This window comes from Mugil cephalus, chromosome 2 (genome assembly GCF_022458985.1).
Source record: "Mugil cephalus isolate CIBA_MC_2020 chromosome 2, CIBA_Mcephalus_1.1, whole genome shotgun sequence".
In the NCBI taxonomy this organism is placed as follows: domain Eukaryota; kingdom Metazoa; phylum Chordata; class Actinopteri; order Mugiliformes; family Mugilidae; genus Mugil; species Mugil cephalus.
In genome coordinates, this window is record NC_061771.1 from 23,655,949 (window position 1) to 23,679,018 (window position 23,070).

At 45.1% G+C, this 23,070-nt stretch overlaps 1 protein-coding gene across 1 annotated transcript in view; it reads left to right on the forward strand.

Moving 5' to 3' along the window:
• The window catches only part of zcchc7 (zinc finger, CCHC domain containing 7), a 50,127-nt gene that overhangs the window by 19,794 nt on the left and 7,263 nt on the right, over nt 1–23,070 (forward strand). The window contains exons 4-7 of the mRNA XM_047578850.1: nt 10,277–10,326; nt 10,665–10,802; nt 10,894–11,064; nt 13,734–13,769. Coding sequence (XP_047434806.1) covers nt 10,277–10,326; nt 10,665–10,802; nt 10,894–11,064; nt 13,734–13,769 — 395 coding nt within the window. The remainder of the gene's footprint in view (nt 1–10,276; nt 10,327–10,664; nt 10,803–10,893; nt 11,065–13,733; nt 13,770–23,070) is intronic.

Sequence of the window (23,070 nt, forward strand, 5' to 3'; positions counted from 1 at the left end):
CATAGTTGCAGGAAATCGCTCTTATTGTTGCGTTAACTACTATGACGTAATCACCTGTGAGTGAGAGTGTCGGTGCATTCACACACACTCGCACATTGAACTCGCCCTGGCAGGCAGCAGAGGGGGCTCCCGGTGTCTGCGGTGTCTGTGCTCCGTTGCACGCTTGGACAGAGCGTTATGTGGGAAACCCTACAGTTATATTATTCAATCCAAATTCAAATGGGCTTGTCAGGAACGCTCCTGCTTTTTATTACCTGTCAGAAACACCCAGGGAAGGATGGAAAAGAGGGGAGCAAATTAAACGACAGTAAATAAGACCCCGCTATCCATCTCTCCGTCCCCCCCTCCCCCCCCACCCCACCCCTCCCTGCCATTCTGCCATCCCTCCCTGCGCTTCATTTTGGAGAAACGCACACATTTGGAGATTCTGACAGCCTGTTGTTGTTCAGCTCTTTCTTCTCTTCTTCTCAGTTTACCTTGACCAGGTTTTATCTGTCAGTCAGACGCTGGAGGACGTAATTATTTCGTTCATCACTGAATTCAATCTCCAGCCGACATGGGATAAAAAAAAAAAAAAACGAGCAGAAAAGTGTCTCAGGCGCTTCTTTTAAATGCATTTTGATGGCCATTTGGCATCATACAAACAAGCCATCATGGAGGTGGAAAAAAAAAAAAAAAAGAGCGTGGAAGATGACCAAGAGGGGAGGGATGAGTTGTGGGGAAATGAGGGAAAATCACAGTGATTCCTCCCATTACACAGACTCACACACACACATCCAGAATAGCCTCCTCCCGTCTTGCCCCTTTCAGCCAGGCATAACCTCTGCCATCTGTCCACCGCCCCTCCTCTTCCTATCTTCCTACTCTTTCCGTTTCACCCGTCCCCTCCTCCTCCTCCTCCTCCTCCTCCTCCTCCTCCTCCTCCTCCTCCTCTGCGCTTCCTCTGCTCTAACCCCCCCTCTTTTTATTTAAGACATTGTTTTCCCACCTTCACTCTGTGTTGGCATTCACAGAGATGTGAAATATTTAATCATTCCTCAGTGAGTTGGACAAACGTTAAGAAGGAGTTGTCCAAACTGTGTCCTTATTCGTAATTTTCAAGAGACGTAAATAAAGACTTGTCGAGTTAGTATCGACCATCTTTAAATTTTAACCTCACCGCTTTTGTTATCATCATCTAGCAAGACACTGCTAATCATGCTACCAGGCCTTTATTTAAGCTTTATTTGTTTTTTGTTCATCTTTTCTTGCAGTCTGCATCCTCCCATGACGATAATATATTATCTAGACATTTTCTCTCTCTCTCTTTTGTAATTAAAAATGGGAATTTATACGACATTTTTGCGGCATTTTAGGTTTTCTAGAGACATGGCTATTTAAGACGAGGAGAGACAACATGGAGAGAGCTTAAGTGTCAAACTCACAACATTGTGCTTCATGGTTCGAGTCCTACGCCACCACCAGGGACGACCCTTTATTGTGGTGTTTTTTTATCGAATGAAGACATAACCTGGAGATCAGTTAATAATAATCAAAATTTCTTACTGGGCGATCTCGTTTTATTCCCAGCCTCTCTCCCAAATACACCTCCAACTTCTGACCCGCCAGGTCCGAAAGGACGTTTAGAAAGTGTATTTGGAGGAAGTGATAAAAAGAGCCATATTAGGCGCTCCTCTTCTAATCCTCCATTGTTCTTCGTCTGTCCCCTGTCCCACAGAGGGACCGCTCTAATTAAAGACTAATAATTGTATTGTTTTATAAAGCCTATGGAGACAGAGGTTCTGCTCTTCCATCGTTCACTCCCTCCAGCGTACCCTGCCCACCGAGGGCTATCTCCGTGGATGAAGTCTGTAAAGACACTGTGACTGACTGTTAAGTGTGTATGTGTGTGTCTGTGTGTGTCTGTGTGTGCGCGCACAGGGGAGAGGAAGCTGTGTGGCATACAGTAGGAGGAGGAGGAGGAAGGAAAAAGACAAATCTAAATTAAAACTTTAAAGCACCATTATTTAATTACCCTAAAGGCTGTGGATTTGTAGGATTGAAGGGTTTGTGTGTTTGTGCCTGTGTGTGTGTGCGTGTGTGTGTGTGTGTGTGTGTTCGTACAAACGTGTGCTGCTGTCCAGGATTATTTCAGTTTTTCAATTTGCCATTTCTCCTCAAAGCGTGTGTGGATATTCGTGTGCGTTGTGTGTATGTGTGCACGACCACAGTGTAACCCCTTATTGGTTGCCGTGCTCCCGTGGCCCCTCCTTCGCCCCTGCCCTGCCCTGCACACACACACACACACATGCAAACACACACACACACACACACACATGCACACGTGCCCCACGTGCACGCATGCACACATGCTGAAGCGCCGGCAGATAAAAAGGCATTATGGTAAATTCCACTTAATGACAAATTTTTAATTTGGGGAACAGGGCCTGGTGAATGGAGCTTAATTACCGGGGCCAAAGATCCCTCGGAAAAATAACCCCCTCGACGTGCCCAACCTGCCCGATAATGGAGCGCTCCACAAAATGGCTCAGATTAACCAACGCCGTTTATCTGCCCCACCACCACCACCGCCACCGCCACCGCACGCACCCTCCTTCTGTATAATAACAAAAATAACAATCATGAAAATTCTATCTGCCTCCCAGCCCCCATCACCCTGCTTCCCTCTCCCGCCTTCCTGCCCTCCCGCCCACTGCCTGGCTCACTCCCGCAGGAGGAAATTCATCAAAATGAAATTGAGGTTGCAACTCACTGGTTTTATTAAAATATATTTGCCCCTCGCAGAAGATGTGTGTTAGTGTGTTTCACCGCACGCGACAAAAAAGGGGGGGGGAGCGTGAATAATTTGGTCACTTTTTTTAAATTTTTTTTTTATTCATTCAACATTTCTCGGGTGGGGTTGCGGTGTACACAAGTTTAACTTAAAATACAAACACTTGTTGAATACATGCAGCCGTGACATAGACGCAAAGTTTAACCCTTTATGGAAATGCAAATGTTTTGAATAAGTGCTCGTTCTGTCAAACGAAAATCACCAAATATTCAATTTACCGTCGCTTCACCCAAACGAATGTGAGCGAAACTTTACAGTTTAGACGCCTGAAGCAATTCATGACAAATTATTCATTTATGTTAAGTTGCTGTATGCGCCTTGATTCTTTGATGAATTGGCTAATTGTTTAATTTGTCAGATTACAAGTTACTGAAAATACATTTAAATTGAGCTTCCGACGTGACGCTGTGATTTCACCGCATATATTTTAATGTAAACTTGGTGTAGGCCGGTTGTTCTTCTGATTCAAATTCAAATTGACGAGATTTTCTGACTCTGACTACATCGAATCAGATGTAGTCATCGATTTAATATGAAACTGAGTCGCTAGTGCGTCAGTATTCCAGCAAAACTATGTTATCAGGTAAAAACGACCTGATTTTACCCGTTAATGTGTCATTGACGCGGGCTGTCAAAGTGTGTTCGTGGTAATTAAATGAGCCAAATTTCAATTAAGCCTCAGTTTGAAACATGCATTTTGAGACCAGAGGATCTGGTTGCACGCCAGCATTGTGTGTTTTATAAGAATTTATCCGATTATCAACAGACTGACGGGGATACGTTTTGCATTTGAATTGAAAATCTGCACCGACCGGACGGCTAACGGATATTAAAAGACACAGTGACTACCTGTCTTCTGTCAAAACCCGCAGACACGTTAGCGGCTCAGTTTCGGTTAACGTGAACATGGTTACGCTGTATACACACACACACGCACACACACCAACACACACAACCCCTCTCACTTTTCTTGGCCTTCTCTAGTCCCTGTTGTTGTGTACCCTGATTGGACCATGTGGTTGCCATGCGGTTGCCAGGCCGCGCCCCTGCTGTGTGGTAATTGGTGTCTGTGGTGTTGCCGTGTGGCGACGGTGCTTTGACTGACAGGTTTGGCCACCTGCCCTGCCCTGGCTGCCAACATGGTGTGGGAGCGGGCGAGGGGGGGGGAGGGAGGAGGGAGGAGGTGGCGGCGCAGACTGGCAGGGGTGAACACTCGATGTGTCACTGGGGGGGAGAGATGGATATCAGATAATCAGAAATATGTGTTGGCCTGAGCGCGGGGGTGGACTCAACAGGGACCAGGGTGATGGCATCTCTCCGCATTTCAGTTCTTCACCACCTGCAATGGCTGTAAAATTAGGGGCTGCTTGCAGTATACGCATAAGTCTAGAGGTTTTTGGACCCTGAGTCAAATTTATATTTGCATTTTTATGTACGTTTTCAAGCGTCCTTTACAGTCATGGACGTCGCCAATGAATGGGTTTACTCATTTGCGACTCTTTCCTGCAGAAGTCTTCACTTTGTTCATGGTCTCAACCGTTGTTAGTCCATTGTTAGTCTCTACTGTGAATCAGTCTTCCTTCATTAGCCTGAGCAGACTGTACATCCCTATTTCTGCATCCTGCCCTCAGCGTTCTTTTATAGATTACGATACACTTTGGGTCATGAGTCGCCCTGAACCGTCTCCAGACTTTTTCCTTTTGATTATTCCGCTTCAAGTTAATCTGCGTTTCATCTGCGCAAAGAGTGAAGCTTACGAATGGTTTTGTCTTGTTGTAAACTGGAATAATGATGATTCTTTTACCTAGGAAGGAATCCTACGATCATCCAGCACGGTTGTTTCCTGTGAAAACCTAAGCAGTTGTCACCAGCTGTGGCCCCTTTTGTAACCGTTCATTACGCCACTACTACAGTTCCTGGCATCTCTCTGACGGATTTCCTTGTTTTGTTTTTTTTGCAGCACCAAAATTGTATGTTTTACTTGCATTGCCTGCTCCTTGGATTCACAGGGTTAGTGGCAATACCACACATTGAATCAGCTCCAGATGTTTTGAGGGGAAGAATCCCTGCAGATCATCGCACAGATACCTGGTCAGTTTGGGATCTAGTGAATTTGGCGTAACATTACGACCACTTTCCTAATATTATGTAGAGTTGTGTCTCATCAGAGGATGTCTTCTGGTGTCTGGCAACAGGATGTTGTTCACTGTGTTGAGGGGAAGAGCCTCAGTGGACCAGTCTTGCTCCAGTGCATCGCACAGATACTTGATCAGTTTGGGATCGAGTGAATTTGGAGGTCAGGTTAAAACTCGTGCTGTTCTTCATGTATTTTTTTTTGCATGATCCCAAACTGTTTTTGTGTGTGTTTGTCAGGCTGCATCCTGCTGGGGATGGCTGCTGAAATCAAGGAGTGTCATTGCTGTGGGGTGGGGGTGCCTGGTACGGTGTAGGAGGGTGCTACATGTCTAAGTAACGTCCACATGAGGAATGAATGTTGAGTCCAAACGTTTCCATTCTATTATCACAAGATGATCAATGTTATTTACTTCTCGTCTCTGTCAGTGGTTTTAATGTTGTGGCTGCTCTGTGTAGTTCAACTATATCACCGTGGTGCTTCCCTTTTTCCCTAATGGCTCAATCAACTCAACAAACAAACTACATTTTTGACATTGGATGGAAACATTTGGTTGTAAACGTCACAGCTCTGATAGTGAAGTATAGATATGTTAATGGAAAAGCATTAAATGAGTGTCTCCCCAGCTATTTTTACAGACAGTCTCCTCAAACACTGCCCTACCACGATGCTTTTTGCTTGATATTTTGCCGGTCGGACTCTTGTTGCGTTGCAGCACCCTCCACCCTCCAGCCTCCCGCTGCCTCCGTCTCCGCTCTTTTCCGTTTTCTCGCCCTCAGACGGACTCTTCCGTCAGACAAAGAGGGAGAGGAGTCGGAGAAAAGCGGCGTTGGTTGCGTGCGTCCGACTTAGCCAACCTTTTTTTGGTGTGTTTAACCCCCCCCGAGAGGGCACGGCACGGCTGTGTAGGGGCAAGGGTGATGTCACAAAGGAAACACTTTTTCACACACAAACACGCACACATACACAGGGCCCGCACACTCCCACCCACCCTCACCATTGTCATGTATAGTGTTGCTAATCCGGCCCTGTCGCTTCAGTATCAAACATAACCTCCAGTTGGGGGGGGGGGGGGGACAAGGCCCCTCTTTCCCTCCCATTTTGTGTGTGTGTGTGTGTGTGTGTGTGTGTGTGCTGGTTGGTGTGTTAATGGGCCCGGTCAACAGTGTGGTACAATGGGCGGGCTGGCTCGGGATGCCTGTTTAAGTGTTGAGACAGGGAAACAGAGATAGGGGTAAGGCGGGTCAGTCTAAGCCTTTGATGTTGTTGGGATCTGAGGGAACACACACGCACACACACACACACACACACACACACATTAGAAAATGGGTTAATGGTTCGAGTTGCAGGTGATTTTGATTGGACTACCACACTCAAGGATGTGTGTGTGTGTGTGTGTGTGTGTGTGTGTGTGTGTGTGTGTGTGTGTCATTGACGTTTTCACTCTTGTCCTTGGTTTACTGGACTTAAACCGTCCTGTCTGGACGTCACCCCACGTTTTTTTTTTGTGTGTGTGTGTGTGTGTGTGTGTGTGTGTGTGTGTGTGTGTGTGTGTGTGTGTGTGTGTGTGTGTGTGTGTGTGTGTGTGTGTGTGTGTCACCCCTGGAGAGCAGGGTGTTCATGGTTCATTAGCCACACGTACACTTCCGTTCTGTTCTCACTGGTAGAAGGGATGGATTCAGCGCACACACACACACACACACACACACACACACACACACACACACACACACACCGATTCCTCTGTTTTGTTTTGTTCTGCTGGTTTTGATGAGCAGGCATGCAGCCTCCTCCCCTCTCCTCCTCATCTCCTAGTAATCAGGGTACCTATGAGACAGACAGGTAGCATCTGTCGCCTTCCTTCCCCTGATCCGTCTCTCCCTCTGTTTCCCCACACCACCCCCACCCCCCCCTTCCGCGCCATTGTGTTCAATTTCCCTCGACGGCACGGTGATGAGATAATGTTCGAGTTGTCCCGCGGAATCAAAATCAGTAAATGGGACGCTGACGAACATTTTTTTTTTCTTTTTTTTTTTGTGGAGATTTCTAACAGATGACTTTGTCGCCGCTTGGCGCTCCCCGTTTTTCACTCGGATGCGTCCGTCGTTCCCCCGGATGTGGGTTTTGCAGCGCACCCATTTTTTTTTTTTTTTTTTCACCATTCAGGATCTTTGAGCTTATACTTATAAGATGGCTGTAAGTAAAAACCTTGGAACAGTTGCAGCCAACATGGCGGACGGCCTCTCCTGAGTCCGTTCAGCTGCTCGGCGAAGCCTCCGCCATCTGCTTTTTTTTTCAGCTCCAGACTCCTGCAGATCTGCGGGGCCGCGATGGAACGAGGCTCCGATGGTATTGGTTTTAAACGGGGGCCTCAAGGTTTATTAGCATATTTTCACCCTGTGTACAGACAACAGCCCCCCCCCATCCACCCCTCTGCCCACCTCTCCTCCTTTTCCTCTCCTCCACCCCTCACCCATGTGTTTGATTCCTCGGCCGTGACAAAGAGCTTCACCCTTTATCCGTGTATGTGTTGGGTTGGTGAGATGGGGAAGGGAGGTGGGAGGGCAGGGGGTGGGTGGGGGGGTGGGGGGGCCCTTAGATTAAGGGAAAGCTTCCTGCTCTTTATTTGGGGAGTCCCCCCGGGAGACGCTTTGGGAATGACTTTCGTTGAGTCACCAACGCCTTCTCTCTCTTTCTCTCGCGCGCACACACACACACACACACACACACACACACACACACACACACACACACACACACACACACACACACACACACACACACACACACACACACACCTCTCACCCCTGTGTCTTTTTTCAAGCTGCCCATTGACTGGTTGTTGTGTAACGACAGCTAACCAGCTAAGCGCGCACACACACACACATATAGATATATTTTCCACACACACACACTTCACACACAGGCCCCCCAGTCCGCTCACAGTAGATAAGGGCTGCAAAGGCCCCCGTGCAAAAAAAAACAAACAAAACTAACCAAAACTACTAAACTCACATAATCAGCGTAGCGTAACGATGGAAAAAAAACACCACGCGAACACACAATCGGCATCACGCTAGTGCACTGAAAACCTCAGCACACGCATCTTTAGTGGGCACCAAGCAATAAATGTAAAGGCATCGGGGACGTGTAAACACTGGCAGGAAAAACCCATGAAATATTCAGTCGTACTTGAAAAGCATCAGTTGAACATAACACGACAGGAACCGAAGACTAAACCAAAGCTGGATTAGCTGATAACAATATTAATGTTAAGTTAAAATACCGACCTACCAACTCTCCTGGTGTTTAGGGTTTCAGTTTTCATCAATCACTTAGGTAAAAGAAGATATTTCCTGACGTTTGTAGACTAATTAATGAATCAAGTGAAACATACCAACCTAATACTTACATATTTTTTTACTGCCCTCTTAGAAGTTAATTAAAACCTGCTTTGCTGGTTTGGTTTCAGTAGATACGTTGCCTTACATTAGAATTTGTTTGGAAAAGACTGATTTTGTCCCCATTAACTTGGACTAACATCAAACACATCAGTCAAACTAAAACCACTGGACACAGTTTATCATGCGACGGATTTATTAGTGGTGATGGGTTCATGATCCATCACTGCCAACTGAACCGAAGTGTCAGCTGGACTTCAATGACTCTGAGAAAAGGACAACATTGTTTACTGTTTATTTATGAGGCCTTACTTCACACACTACCCGTTTATCTAACAAACGTACTTACTTTTAAGTTATTCAGTGACTCCACTCGTGCTCTCAGTCCATTATATCCCAAATGTTATGACTGAGGTAGGAGAGGTTGACTTTGAGTATTTTGCACCAGTCAAATGAAATAATCTTTAGTCAGAACTCCAGCTGGATGTTTGATTATTTTTAACCAGTTCAAGCGTATTATCATGGATTCCATGTGTACGTGTTCTTTTTAAATACCTTCCGATCTATGATTTGCTTTGCTTTATGTTTAAATTGTATATTCCACTGATGGATTGTTTATGAGTCGTCTCAATTGGCTCTACCTGAATAAATAAAGGTGAAAGACAAGAAAAAGCGAATCAATTCAAGCCTTGGTGGTTCGATATCTGATTATGAAGTTATTCTCATAATGCACTTGTAGATGACATGAACTCCAAAATGTTTGTATGTTTCAGAAACTGTAAAAAAAATTTAAAAAATGCATTGATTAAAGATGGACCAAATTTGAAGTATATATGAATAAAACAAGAACGGTCTCAATTACCTCTCTGTTAATGTTAAAAATTTGAGTCACCGGTGTGATGATAACACCGAGCTTCTCGCCTCTGTGCGTGTTTTTGGAGGTGAAGGTCGTGGCAGAAAGGAGCCCCATCCAAACAGCAGCCATTTTAATTTGTTTGACAGGGAAGAGAGGTGATAACCTCCCCTCTGCAGCCGTGCACCCGGGGAGTAGAAGTGGGGCGGGTGGGTTTGTTGGTGGTGGTGGGGGGGGGGGGCAAAAGCAAAGGAAGGAGGGCTGAGCAGAATAGTGATAAGGAGATGGATAGACGGAGTCAGAAAAAGAAAGAATGAAAGAAAGAGGCGATGGCAGGAAGGAGAGTGTGTTTTTTTTTGATCGTAGCTCAAGGCTGCATGTTTGTCCAAAGGCTAAAGACTGTCAACCAGCTAATCGCAGGGGTCGATGCGTGGGCGCGCCTCCACGTGTTTGTGAAAGCATGCGCGGGTCATCGCCATCGGCGCGTCGTTTATGCCGAGTACACGTGTCTGTGCGTATTTGTGCGCACGTTAGGAGTTCTGGATGTCAGTTACAGTTCTGTGGGCCTGACGAGAATACAGCGGCCTCCCTCAGGGTGCTGTTAGTGCCACTATCATACAGATGTGCTGGGCTGCCACTGTGTCAGTTTCAGTGTGTGTGTGTGTGTATGTGTGCGTCCTTCTTTTACAGGAAGCTGAACTTATTCCTCGGGGTTTAGAGTTCTTAATAGGGTTGGATGTTGTCTAGAATCCTTCTCCTCTGGTTCTTATCGAAATCTCAGATCCAATTGTGTCATATTGTTTGAGTAAAGCTTAAGGCTTCAATAAACTGATGTTTCTCATACAAAGCTGAAGGCACTGCACCCAGTATTGTGGAGCCAAGAACGGCTTTAAAATGTATATGTCATGATTAAGTAACTGTCGTTTTTATAATGTTCCCATTTCAATTCATTCATTTATCTGTACAGTCAACCTCTAGACTTTACAGTATTAAAGTGTTGGGAGTCTGGACAATATTTAAAGTGCATGTTTCTTTTTTTTTTTCTTTTCTGCCAGATGCTGAAGAAGAAGGGGGAAGTTGGTTGGTTTCAGACAAAGACAAAGAGGTAGGTGGTAATATGCAGCCTTTAATGTATGTCATTTTGTGCTCTGACATTTAGCCACTTCTGTTTTCTGAGGTCATTTAAAAAAAAAAGACATTTTTGCTTGTGGTCTAAATGACAGTAATATTTTTGTAAAGCAGGAAGGAAGGGAGACGTGCAAAGTCAAATATGTAAAATGTTTCTATTAAAAAATATAAAGTGCGATTGTGAAGCTCCGAATTTATCCACAAAAAGTGATTTGTTTATTTTTATTTTTTTTTTCAGTCAGTATAAATAAGTTAATCCATCAAATTGTACATTAACGAGATTGTGTGTAAGTAATAAGCACGGCTCTGTTTCAGGCTCAGATCTATAACAAAGACAAGGGTGCCAGGGTAACAGTGCTGCGGACGTCTAACAGATACTACACCGACAAGAACGTCCAGTGTAGAAACTGCAACAAGAACGGACATCTCTCCAAGAACTGCCCCGATCCCAAGGTCAGTTCACATCAGTGCACAGTACCACCTTAAAGACACTGTGTGTGCCTACGTAAAGCTAAAATAACCATGTATACGTGTGTGTTTTCAGAAGCTGTTGGTGTGCTTCCTTTGTGGCCTCCCGGGCCACATGGTCATTGAATGTCCCAGTAAACACTGCAACAACTGTGGCCTCCCCGGGCACCTCTACGAGTCCTGCTGTGAGAGGGCGTACTGGCACAAACAGTGCCACCGCTGTGGGATGACGGGACACTTCTTTGACGTGAGTGTAATCACCCATCATTACGTTATATGACACACACATGAGCATTATATTCCAAAAACCCTGAAACTGGTGCCAGGATTTAGCCTCATTCAGCCACAGCATCTTAAAGTTGGGACAGAGCTTACTACATAGATCCGTAGATATCTGTAGAAGTATACTACAGATATCTACGGATCTGTGTAGTGAGCTCTGTCTCTGATGTTCGTCAATAAAGCTCAGTATAGACCAGATTCCTCTAAAATAAACTCGCATAATAAACTCTTCAACACATCCGTACATGTCTGTAATCTCCAAAATTGTAATCCTAAGTAGCACATAGACACAAGTTCATCCCATGACCCTAATATAAATGAAAACAATAAGAATAATCAAAAAAGAGAGAACACGAGGCACAAGAGATTGACCGATACAGATTTTTTTTAGGGACGATACCGATTAGCCTTGGCCAATGGCGATTGTGCTGCTGATTTTTCCGAGCCGATATTTGGAGCCGATACTTCTTTCGATAAAAATGACACAATGATAACAAATGTTACAAGTCTCGGTTTAACCCAAAACATTAAACATTTATCAAACTTAAAGAATATTTACTCTTCTAATGGGGGAGAGGCGATGTATGGGCTGCACGGATCCACAGTGTCTCCAGCAGCACAAGGCTTCCTGTGGATGTATCTGCCTGTAAGTTTTGCCGGGTGGGAAAAAAATATATATGTATTGGTGAACTCTGATGTTGGTCAGCGGCGATACCAGTAAAAAAAAACGCAAATATCGGCCCGATATGTTGGTATATCGGTCAGTCTCTAGAATTAAGTATTGCGGTGGAAACAGAATTCAGATTTGTACATCGTCACTAGTTTGAAGCTGAGGTCTGCAGTAAAGAGCATTGCTGATGTAAACATGATGATGCACCAACTGTATGTGCTCCGCTTTTACTTCCCACTGCCCCGTTCCCCTTCTTTCTCCCCCATTTCCTCCCCCTTTCTCCCCCCTCCACTTCCTCTCCCAGTAATAATGAGTGACCAGGGGTCAGCACACGTCGCTGTTCACATTAATTGATACACTTCAGCAATTACAGCTTAGTTATGTCTCTGCCATGCTGCGTATTCCAGCTGTGTGTGTGTGTGTGTGTGTGTGTGTTTGTGCGTGTGCGTTGTGTGCGTTCCCAGTGAAGGGTGAATCTAATGACCACCAATGACAATTATCCCACCACAGCGTTCATTACCTTGCCCATTTACACTAATGCCATAGAATGTGAAACCCGGTGTGTATGTAAAGAGCCGCCGCCTGTGTCTCCCACACCTCACCCCCCACCCTCCCCCCTCACCCCCCTCCACCCTTCCCTCTTTCCTCTCTGTGTCTCTCTCCCCTGTTCTCTCACCCTGTCTCTCCGTCAGTCAGTCATGTACTGTGCTCTGTGTGATGGATGAGTAACCAGGTGAACACCAGAGGGAGAGGGTAGACCAGGACACACATAACCCAATTCTTCTCTCTCATCCCCTTCACCCAGATCCTCCCGTTCTCCTCCCCCTCTCTTTTGCATATCGTTGTCAACAGCAAACAAAGGTGCAAAGTTGTGCGGTTTTGTAATTACCCTTTTCTGGGAACGCATAACTTTTTTTTTTTTTTTTTTCTTCTCCTCTCTTACACTCACAAATTATACTGTGTGTGTGTGTGTGTGTGTGTGTGTGTTTGAGACAGAGTCAGGTCTCAGTCCCCCGGGCCTTTCTGTGTCTCTCATTAAAGACAGACGGTTGATGGAGCGCGAGTGTGTCGCTCGCCTCGCCTGTCGCCCTCGACAACAACACACTACCCTGGCGGTCTGGAGGGAGAGAGCAAAACGGGAGGGAGTGTGTGCGTGAGTGTGTGCGTGCGTGTGTGTGTGTGTGTTGAAGAAAAGAGCTAGATGAGAGGTGGAGGAAGATACAGCTGTCGAAATTCATATTTGTTCCTCGCTGTATTCAATTTGGAAGAGATCAAATTAAGCCGGAAAAAAAAGTACCTAGCGTTCTGTCCGGGCGCCTTTTTAAAGGTCAGGATCAGAACGAGGCCGAATTAGTAACAGTTTAACGTGACGTACCCAAATCTAGTTGAGGAACTTGTTTAACAAACTGAGTGCAGCCCTCAGAGAGCGAGCCCCAGTCTGCCTCGTCTCTCTCGTCTCTCCCCTCCCGCGTCTCTCACTCAGTAGGTATGTAAGTAGATAAATCTCGTCGCCCGCGGCGACTGCGGCATTTTTCAATTTCCCAGTGGGAAGCGTCGCCGGGTTGGGAGCGGATGTCGGAGCGCTTAAGGAACAGCGTGGAGAAGCCCCGGAGATAATGCTTTGGCCACACCGGGACAAAACGACTGACTGCCTTACTGACTGTTGTTTGAGTGACTGACCACAGAAAGACAGTTGGCGAGAAATCAGGGTTTAGAGACAGAGACGAGCAGGAAGAGAGTCGCTAAGACAAACAAATGACGCCAGGGCCTGTTTTTCGGTTTCAGTTTGTCCCCTGCTCGTCTCTTTTGCTTTTCCGTTAATAGCATCTCTCACTTATTTCATGCAAACAGGTTTTATTTTACTGTCTGTCAAGTTAACAGCCACACACACACACACACCCACACACAACCACACTGAGGGTTGTATTTATGTGTCCGTTGACTTTTTTTTTATCTCTTTTCAGGCTTGTCCAGAGATCTGGAGACAGTACCACATTACAGTGAGTATCTTCTACTGTCAGCAACACCTCATACCACGACTTCTCTCACACATTCACCTGAGCACAGATTTTACATAAAAGACCATTCATTGGTTTAGTTTGCATCAAAATAATTAGGATTATTATATAAGGAGTAACTTAACACAAGAGTTTTTTCTTCAAAGTACCCTCCTCTGGCTTTAACAACAGCATGTTATACACAAGGCATTTTTTCCACAAGGGATATTTGTATGCAGACTCTCAAAAGCCAAAGAGTTAATGTGAATAATGCGAACTGTGATTTTTGTTTTGTTTTGTTTTTTGTTTTTTTTTTTACTTTTGCACTGAATTTGTGACTCTTGCTAATTTTCCCGACCCTAAAACTAAGCCCTTCTCTTCTTTTGCTGACATTAATTCAGCAGTGGTCTGGTAAATACGCCTCAAAGGACATAGGACTCATGCTGGATTTTCAGAAAAGTGTTGTGGACAGAAACTTGAAGTTGCTTCCAAACTTTTAACCCGTAGTATATGTATTTCATAAACAGTGCCTACAGTGAAACTGAATGCATTGGCCTTTTCATGGTGCCTTTGCCAACGCAGTCCTATAGAAACACCTGTTGGATCAAAGTGTGCACACAGTTGTGTAGAAGTTCTCGCGCACGCTCACTGGCCTTACAAGTAAAAAGTCATGATGCACACATTTTAGTATGTTTTTCTCATTTACTATATCATTGAAAATTAACACAATGTTCTGTTAAATGGCCACACGTGCTGTAACACAGTCTCTGTTCCAGCCATCGCACAGCGGTTTTGTTTTACTAAGACAGAGGTGAGTGCTGTGGCGTGTTTTGTGCCCAACTTGCACTTTTGCATTCACCTGAAACCAAACCGCACATCATTTTCTAAATGACTGTACTGTTACCGGAACCCCGTTTCAAGTTAGTTTCACTATGCCAGCTTAACAACGTTAAAAGAATTAGGATTAAGAGAAAAGAAAGAAAAATCGTCACATCTGTCGAGCTGGAAACGTGGTGTGACTCATTTAAGGTGTGAAACTGAAGGTGTGGAACTTGTGACTTATGTGGACAGACTTGAGTCTTGCAGAGCGGTGTCTTCGTCCCATTCCTGCTTAATCACACATATTGATAATGTGTGTGGAAAAAACTACACTTAAGTGAAACCTATTCTACAGTTATTTTCTAATTATTATTATTAGGCTGATCAAGAGACAATATGGTGGACAGAGGACCACACCGATAGTCCAGGGGACATAAACTGTGATAAACTGTGTCCCAAACAAAAGAATGAAACTCAAAGGTGACAGATCGTATTTAGAGTGCACTAACTGTTTAAACTCAGCTTGTTTGTCAGATGTGATCCCAGCAGACGTAGTCGTTCTACCCAGGGTCCCAATTAGAGCAGAGAAATGTAAAAGAGCAAGGTGGTGGTGGAGGAGGAGGAGGGGGGGACTAAGCTAGCAGCTCTCTAAACACAGCCCCGCTCACAGCCAGTGACACTTTTTAAGTTTTTTTCATGCAGAACGTACCTGGTCACAATAGAAATACATGAAATCTCACCACCTGAAATACGTCTTAACTAATCGCACATCTAGCAGGTTATTAAGCTTTGAATAGACTTCAGTTTGGCTTTAAACTTCATAATGATTAGTGCGCTGTAGAAAAGCACCGTACACAGGATCAGACATAACATTATGACCAGCTTCCTAATATTGTGTAGGTCTCCCTTGTGCCTCCGAATCAGATGTGACTCTGAGAGAATGGACATGGACCTTGGGTCTTATAGGTTGATGGGAAGGACGTCTGTGGATCATCATTTGGGATCTGGTGAATTTGCAGGCCAGGTCAACACCTTGTGCTGTCTGAGTTGTTCCTAAACCATTTTCGGTTGGCTGGTCTGGTCTAGATGGGTGCTACATGTCTAAGTAACGTCCACCACAAACACCGGGTCCAAAAGTTTCCCAGCAGAACGTTGAATTGTCACACGACTTTAAATGTTATTCACTTCAGATGTCAGTGGTCTCTATAAATACAAGGCCCTTTAACTTCTCACTATGCTTTCAGTCTTGAAATTGTTATTAGAATAAATTGTCTTTAAGAAGGGTTGGCAGATTAGCACGCGGTGCCTCCAAGAATCCCGCGAGGCGTCGCGAAGGCAAATGTCACGTGATCACATTTCAAATCGATAAGGGAGTTGTGATTGGCATTGACCTTGGCCTGTAGCAGATGACTGAAGCGCGGCGGAGGAATAAAAAAACTCAAATACTGCAGGAAGCGCCAAAAGTGAAGGGACATTTTTTTTTAGTTTTTTTTTGCTTCAACCCAAATGCACATGTGACATCTTTGGCTCTGTGTGTGTGTGTGTGTGTGTGTGTGTGTGTGTGTGTGTGTGTGTGTGTGTGTGTGTGTGTGTGTGTGTGTGTGCGCGTGTGTTGAAACGATGTGTCAAAGTGTAGGAAAGTGTGTGACAGTCACATGGGCCGTATGTCAGCGGGAAGACATTTGCTTATTTGTGTGTGTGTGTGTGTGTGTGTGTTTATTCAAAATCTGAAAGGATAAGTAGTTTTCTTGGCTCCTTACTTGTGTGTGTGTATGATTGTGTGTGTGTGTGTGTGTGTGTGTGTGTGTGTGCATCTGAGCGCGGGGGTGATATAGACCTCAGCCTAAGAGAAAAGAGCAGCTTGTTTGTCAATTAAAAGACGTGATAAAGCATGAAATGGGCTGCCAGCACCACGCGGGACGAGGGAGTCGGAGAGAGGGAAGAGGAGTGTGTGTTTGCATATATCTCGCCGTGCACTCTGCGTACGTGTGTGCGTTGTGGGCGAGGTCTGTCACTCTCCTCTATGGAGATTAATTAGCAGGGGCTGTCTAATGAAAAGGCAGCATCGTTAGCGCTGGGGTAGCACGATGGGAGAGACGAGGAGACGGAGAGAAGGAGGAGGAGGAGGAGGAGGGACAGAGACGGAGAAGTTCCAGGGGAGACGCTGGCAGAGAGACGATGGGATTCGAGTTTAGTTGTTGCTCGTGTGTTGATTTTTTACTGTGAAGTTTCCACGTTGAATCGGAGACGAGCGGAGAAGATGCCGAACGAAGTCTCTCGTCGCCTCGCTCTGTGATAAAACATTGTTTGTGTGTCTGTGTGTGTGTTTGTGTCTGTGTGTGTGTGAGACGGTGTGCTTTAACGGGTGGAGGATTGTGACCCAGGTCTAATTGAAGTATTTAAGCCATTTAAGCACTGGGAACAGAAGGTCGTTACAGATCCAAACTGGCATGGGGGTTAGGGGCCCGCACACACACACACACACACACACACACACACACACACACACACACACACAAACACACACACACACACACACATGCATACACCGGGCTCCTTCTGTTTAAGACAGGCTCATTTTATTCATGATGCTGCTTATGACCCTGAACTCCCCAATGTGAGAAAGTGTGTGTGCGTGTGTGAGTGTGTGTGTGTGCGTTCGCTTTGGGAGATGTGACTCTGTCACCTTCCGCTGGGCTCAGCCAGGTGTGAAAAGGCATTCTGTCAGACCTCCCTGCTACTGGGTCCATTTATCCTTCGTTTGTGTGTGTGTGTGTGTGTGTGTGTGTGTGTGTGTGTGTATGTTGGTGTGTGCGCTCGCTTGCGTGTGCGCTCGGTCCGTTTATCTTCTGTGAGTGTATGTGTTGTCTGCCTGCACCTGGCCCTCAACTAACAAACTCCTCCAAACCACACAGTATAGACCACAAAGCCCCAGGGTATTTACTGAGAAAGTACGATACTGACACACATAGACAAACACACACTTCTACAAATATATAGAGCGGCAAATGGAGTAAAAAGATATCCACGACATTTCCATCGCGTTGGTGTCGTATGCGTTTGAGCGCGTTTTAACACGACTTTAATATTAATACAGTTTTTTCTTTTTGCCCTCTTCTAAAGAACGGGCGTGCTTTGAGAACTGTTTCACTCGCCCACACACACACACACACACACACACACACAAACACACACACCCCCGGTTTTACTTCTTTCTTTTTCGTGCAGCTTCACATTATGAGGACACTCCTTTTCTTTTTCTTCACCTCCTTCCATCGCACCATATTCTCTCACCTTCCACCGAATGCTAAGCTCGGCGGATGCGCACGCGTCTTACGTCTCATGCGTTCTTTCTGACTGCTTTGCCTTCATTTCCCACAATCCCTTGCTGCGAATTCAAAAAATACTCAAACTCGTTATCTGGGCATGTCTGTGAGTCGCATCTGCGCCTCTGTTTCAGAGGTCATTTCCCTCAGACGCGTCACGTTTCTCACACTTTGCACTGGTTGTAGAAATGATGGAAACGGTTTAAGATGAGGAGGTCAGACTTCGCTGTTTAAACGTCCAGAGGTCAGAAACAGTGATGCGTGAGTGTGTTGCCAAAAAAAATCTGTTGCTGAAATCATTTGACAATCCTGCCGCCACACAAAGATACAAAAAACACGCAGGCTCAGGCTGCACATAATGGTTCCCATTCACATGTGTTTTAGTGAACATTTGTGACTAATAGAAGGTGGTTTTTGGTGAATTATTAGCGTAAGGACCCGATAAACAGCTGCACTGGTTTAAAAACAAAATTGCACAAGTAGTGTTGGAACTGTGGGTTTTTAGAAGGTTAACAAGGGTCAGCGACACGAGAAAAGATGAAGAGATAGAGTGTGAGGTTCAAGGACATGGAGACGGAAGGAAAGACATGAAGAGAGGTGGAGTAAGATAACTGGATGGATGGATGGATGGACGGATGGAGGGAGAGCAGTCATGAGAGGCCAGAGTTTAGTGACCTGCCGTCTGTGCACTCGCTGCATTAATGCATGTAAAGATCATGCACACACACATACGAGTCACACTTAGCTTTCCTTCCCTCCCCGATCCTCGGACCTCGCTGCGCTGGACCAGAGCGCCACCTGCTGGCTGCTGCCGGAAGCAGAGGCTCGTTCCCACTTTGGGCCAGCAGTTATTTTAAGAGAATTTTTCCTCTGTGGATGTGCGTTAATCAAACACCTTTATGTGTCTTTTAAATTATCTGTGTGTGTGTGAGAGAGAGAGAGAAGGGTGTGACATTACTCACGCACAGGTACAATGTATGTGCAGAGGCACGGAGGCGGAGAGAGAAGTGTGTTGTTATAATAGACACTGGAGAAGGGGAAACAAGGAGGGGGGGAGTGTGTGTAAGGCAGAGTGAAAGAGACGAGGTGTGTGTGTGTGTGTGTGTGTGTGTGTGTGTGTGTGTGAGTGTGTGTGTGTGGGGGGGGGGGGGGGGTAGAGTAGAGTGAATCAGAGCACAGCAGCTGATTGGTACAGGTATATCTGTGTGCGAGCATTGATTGGCCTCTCTTTAGATAGTAGCAGTGACACCTGTATGTTGCTGTTTATTGATCGGCGCCTCTGCCCACGGCAGTGTGTGTGTGTGTGTGTCTGTCTGTGTGTGTGTGTGTGTGTGTGTGTGTGTGTGTGTGTGTGTGTGTATTGAGCGGATTTTCTCCTCGTGGTACTATCAGGGTGTGTGTATTGATCTTTTCCTTAGGGACAGGTATGTGTGTGTGTGTGTGTGTGTGTGTGTGTCTGTGTGTGTTAATGTCTGAGGGTGCTCGTGGAAAAAAAAAAAAAAAAAAAAACAGTCTGTGACCTTCCTTCCCGTCCGTCTCAGGAATGAAGCCGTTTTAACTGCCCTCCTTCTCACCTGACTGCCTTCCTTTCCCCCTTCCTTTCATTTAGTATGTTGTACCTCCTTATACGTTTTTTGTCCGTCTTTCTTCGGCAGGTATGCTTCTGTTCACACGTGCCTTTGTTAGCCCCAAGGTTAGGACACTTTGTCCCCTTAAATCCTCTTATTTTTTATTAAAAACGAAAAATGCCATTAATTTTCCATAGAGAGAGAGAGAGAGAGAGAGAAAAAAGTACTATTTCAGGTTGTTAATGTCAAATTAAAGCACATTAGTCGGAGACATTCAGAGCGGCTCGTTTCCTTTTCTTTGTATGTGTTTGGTTCTGTGGAATAATTAGTTGCAAATAGGAGTTTGACTTTCAAATAGTCATTAAGTGTCCATACTTAAAAAAGGCCTTCAGGCCTTTAGTGAAACTGTCCAAAAAATCTTTTTTTTTTTAATATAATAAAAAAAAAATCATAATTTTATTCCGTCTTGATATCTCCCTTGCATTGTGCAAAATTTACCCCAATGAAACGATTAAACACAATTTTAAAATGTTATTGTTTTGTCAGTGAAGCTGACTCCAGGATGCATCGATGGTAAAATGAGCTCATTTCTATCCATTTAACATTAAATCAATTAACAGCAGCTTGATTGTTGCATTGATTTCGGTTTATTAATGCAAATATTTTCCCGGTATAAGTCAGAGCATGCCGGCTGTACTGCACTAACTTCAGTCACCAAGCAGGTTTGTAAATCACAGATCACGGTCGTGGGATTAAAACTGATCTGTGTGTTCACAGTTCGGAGCCTTGTATGTTGTGTTGTGTTTCTGGATCATTGTTTGCTCCACTGACTTGTAACTCTCTGAGCTTTTCAGGACACGTCCAGCTGCATGAAAGTGTGTTTTTTTGTTTTTTTATTTCTTTTTTTCCTGGTGCTCTGTTCGCAAAGAGCTGCACACGAGCAGAAGAATGTAACGACTTTAAGTTCACGTTTTAAAGCGGCCGCGTCGTCGGACAAATGAACAACTCCCGGCTGAGCGCGTGTCCGGCCTCCAGCAGCTGAAACGGGCCTGGAGGTTTTCTGTAATCTGTGTGGTGGTAGAGCGCCATTCAGTGGTCAAACAGAGAAAAGACACTCTGATCCTGCAACAGGGTGGAGGGGATCGAATTGGGCTCAAATCACTGGCCAGTTTATTAGGTACACACGTGAAAGCGAATGCATTTTAAAATAAAAGTCCTGCGTAATATCCTGGCTTCATGAAGGTTTGTTTCATACGACCTGCAGAGCCGAGGATACAACTTTTTGGAGGCTGTGTTTCCAGTACTGTTGAATTATACGCAAGTTTCTATGATTTTGACGACCACATTATAGCGGGAACAGAAATACGTTTGTGTTTCATTGAGTTTAATCCAGCACCGCAAACTACATCCTAAAAAAAATGTTCTTGCTGTTGAATCACATTTAAAAAAAGAAAAAGCACCTGCAAAGAAATGAAGATGAACTGAGCCCATTTATTATAACGTGCTACAATTTAATAGTCTTAATTAAAGCTAACTATAACTTTTATGGAGAAACTGACTTTGTTAAAGACTTAATCCCCTTTCAACTAAAATGCTGTGACAGAACCTCTCTTTTCTATCTAGTAATGAGTCTTCATTGAGTCTTTTGTCATTTTTTTCTGAACTTAAACTCCCAGGTTTAAGTTTTGACCTTGATTCCTCCTCACTCCTCGCCCGGCCGTCTTCCCTCTGTGCGGCTGACCCCCCCTCCCTCATTCCCGTTACAGTAGAAAGTGCTCAGTCCACACAGCGCAGTCTGTAAAAATCCTTTAAATCCACGTCCATTCAGCTGAGCTGTTTCTGCTGTCTCATCATTGTACAGTACAGACCGTCCGGGCCTTCTCAAAAGGCTCTCGGCTCTTTATTCTCCCTCAGACTGAGAGACGCAGATGGCGCAGGAGGCAAAGGGACGGCACATTCGTGAAAGGAAGCGGCTTTTTGTGCGTCCAGTTTTATTAGCGGCCGGCGGCCGTCGGGGAAATGGGGGTAAAGTAATACAGGAGATTACACAATGATGTCGGTTCAGTTCGGACAATAGACGGAATAAAGCAAAACAAACAGAGAAATAGCAGCATCTGCCGTAAGAGCTTATATGGTTTTCATACATCTCAGATTTATAATTCGAAAATAGGAGCAGACAAAGCAAGTATTTGTATACTAGACTGTAATTTCACTATTTTAAAAGTCAAACAATGAAGCAATGAAGAAATAATTTAACTTAATTGATTGTGAAAATAAGCCACAAATTCAACAAATCTTTTTTTTTTGAAAAAAAAGTAGAAAGTAATAAAATGAATAAGAGAATATTTGAGAAAAATCTGTAAGTGTATGTTAATTATATGTGTGTGTGTGTATATGTATATACATATATATATACACATATACACACACACACACACATATATATACATATACATATATATATACACATATACGTGTGTGTGTGTGTAACTTTTTGATCCTTGCAAACAGTTTGCTGTCCTCACTCAGAAGGACGTGCATTCAGGAATTTAATCTCCGGTCCGATTGTCTTCACCTACACTAGCGGATGGCGCACGCACAACCATAGGAATGCACACACACAAATGCGCATGCTGACGGACACGCACACACGCACACACACTCAGCCACACACAGGTGCAGTGTTATCAGAGGTCTTGCAGGCGACCCAGGTCATTGTGACTTTCCGCTTAGCTGGATGGTGTCGATTTTGTCGTGTGTGGGTTTTGTGCGCGCGTGTATGGCTGTGTGTAATTGGTTGGCTGAGATGTAAAATCGGGGGTTTAACATCCCGTCCGGAGCATAAGGGACCCGGGCCATCTGTATATGGTACATCTAAATCCCTGTCATGTCCACATGTGTCGTTCTCCGTCTAATTGGCGGGAAGCGAAGTGGGCGCCGCGGTATTACCATAAAACACAAACCCAGCGCCGGCCGCGGCTGGAGAGGAGCCTCTGAAGTCGGAGCGGGCGAGAAAAGAAAGCGTGCAACTTAGGCCTGAATAGATTAGCTTGTATCCTCTGTTCCGCCTTCTTCCACGGTGTGACCAGATTACCGCCAGTTGCTGCCCCTCGAAAGAGGAGGGGGATCTCCAGAGGTGGCGGCCCACCGCCGTTCACCCCTGCTTCACATTATCATTACATTCCAGGAGCTTTTTTTTTTTTTTCCTTCCTTCATGTCTCCCTCTAAAGAGAAAATCAGGACTCAAACTGATTGTCTTCAGACTGATTGACTGACTGACGGGAGGAGATAGAAGGAGCCTCTGGGAATTACACTGTGTGTACGTGTGTGTGTGTGTGTGTGTGTGTGTTCCTGCAGGGCGCGGGGTTAGGGCTTCGGTCTGACTCTTTGTGAACTGGCAGACACAAAGGGGGCAGGAATCACATCTGGTTATTTGGAAGATCCCCCCATCGCCGCCTCCTCCTCCTTCTGCATCTGCACATGTTTACACCTCCACCTTAAACCTTAAACAGCCTCGTAGGCAGGGGAATTCGTTTTTTCTTTTTCTTTTTTTAGTTTCTTTGCAATTCCTGGAACATCACAGATCATGTT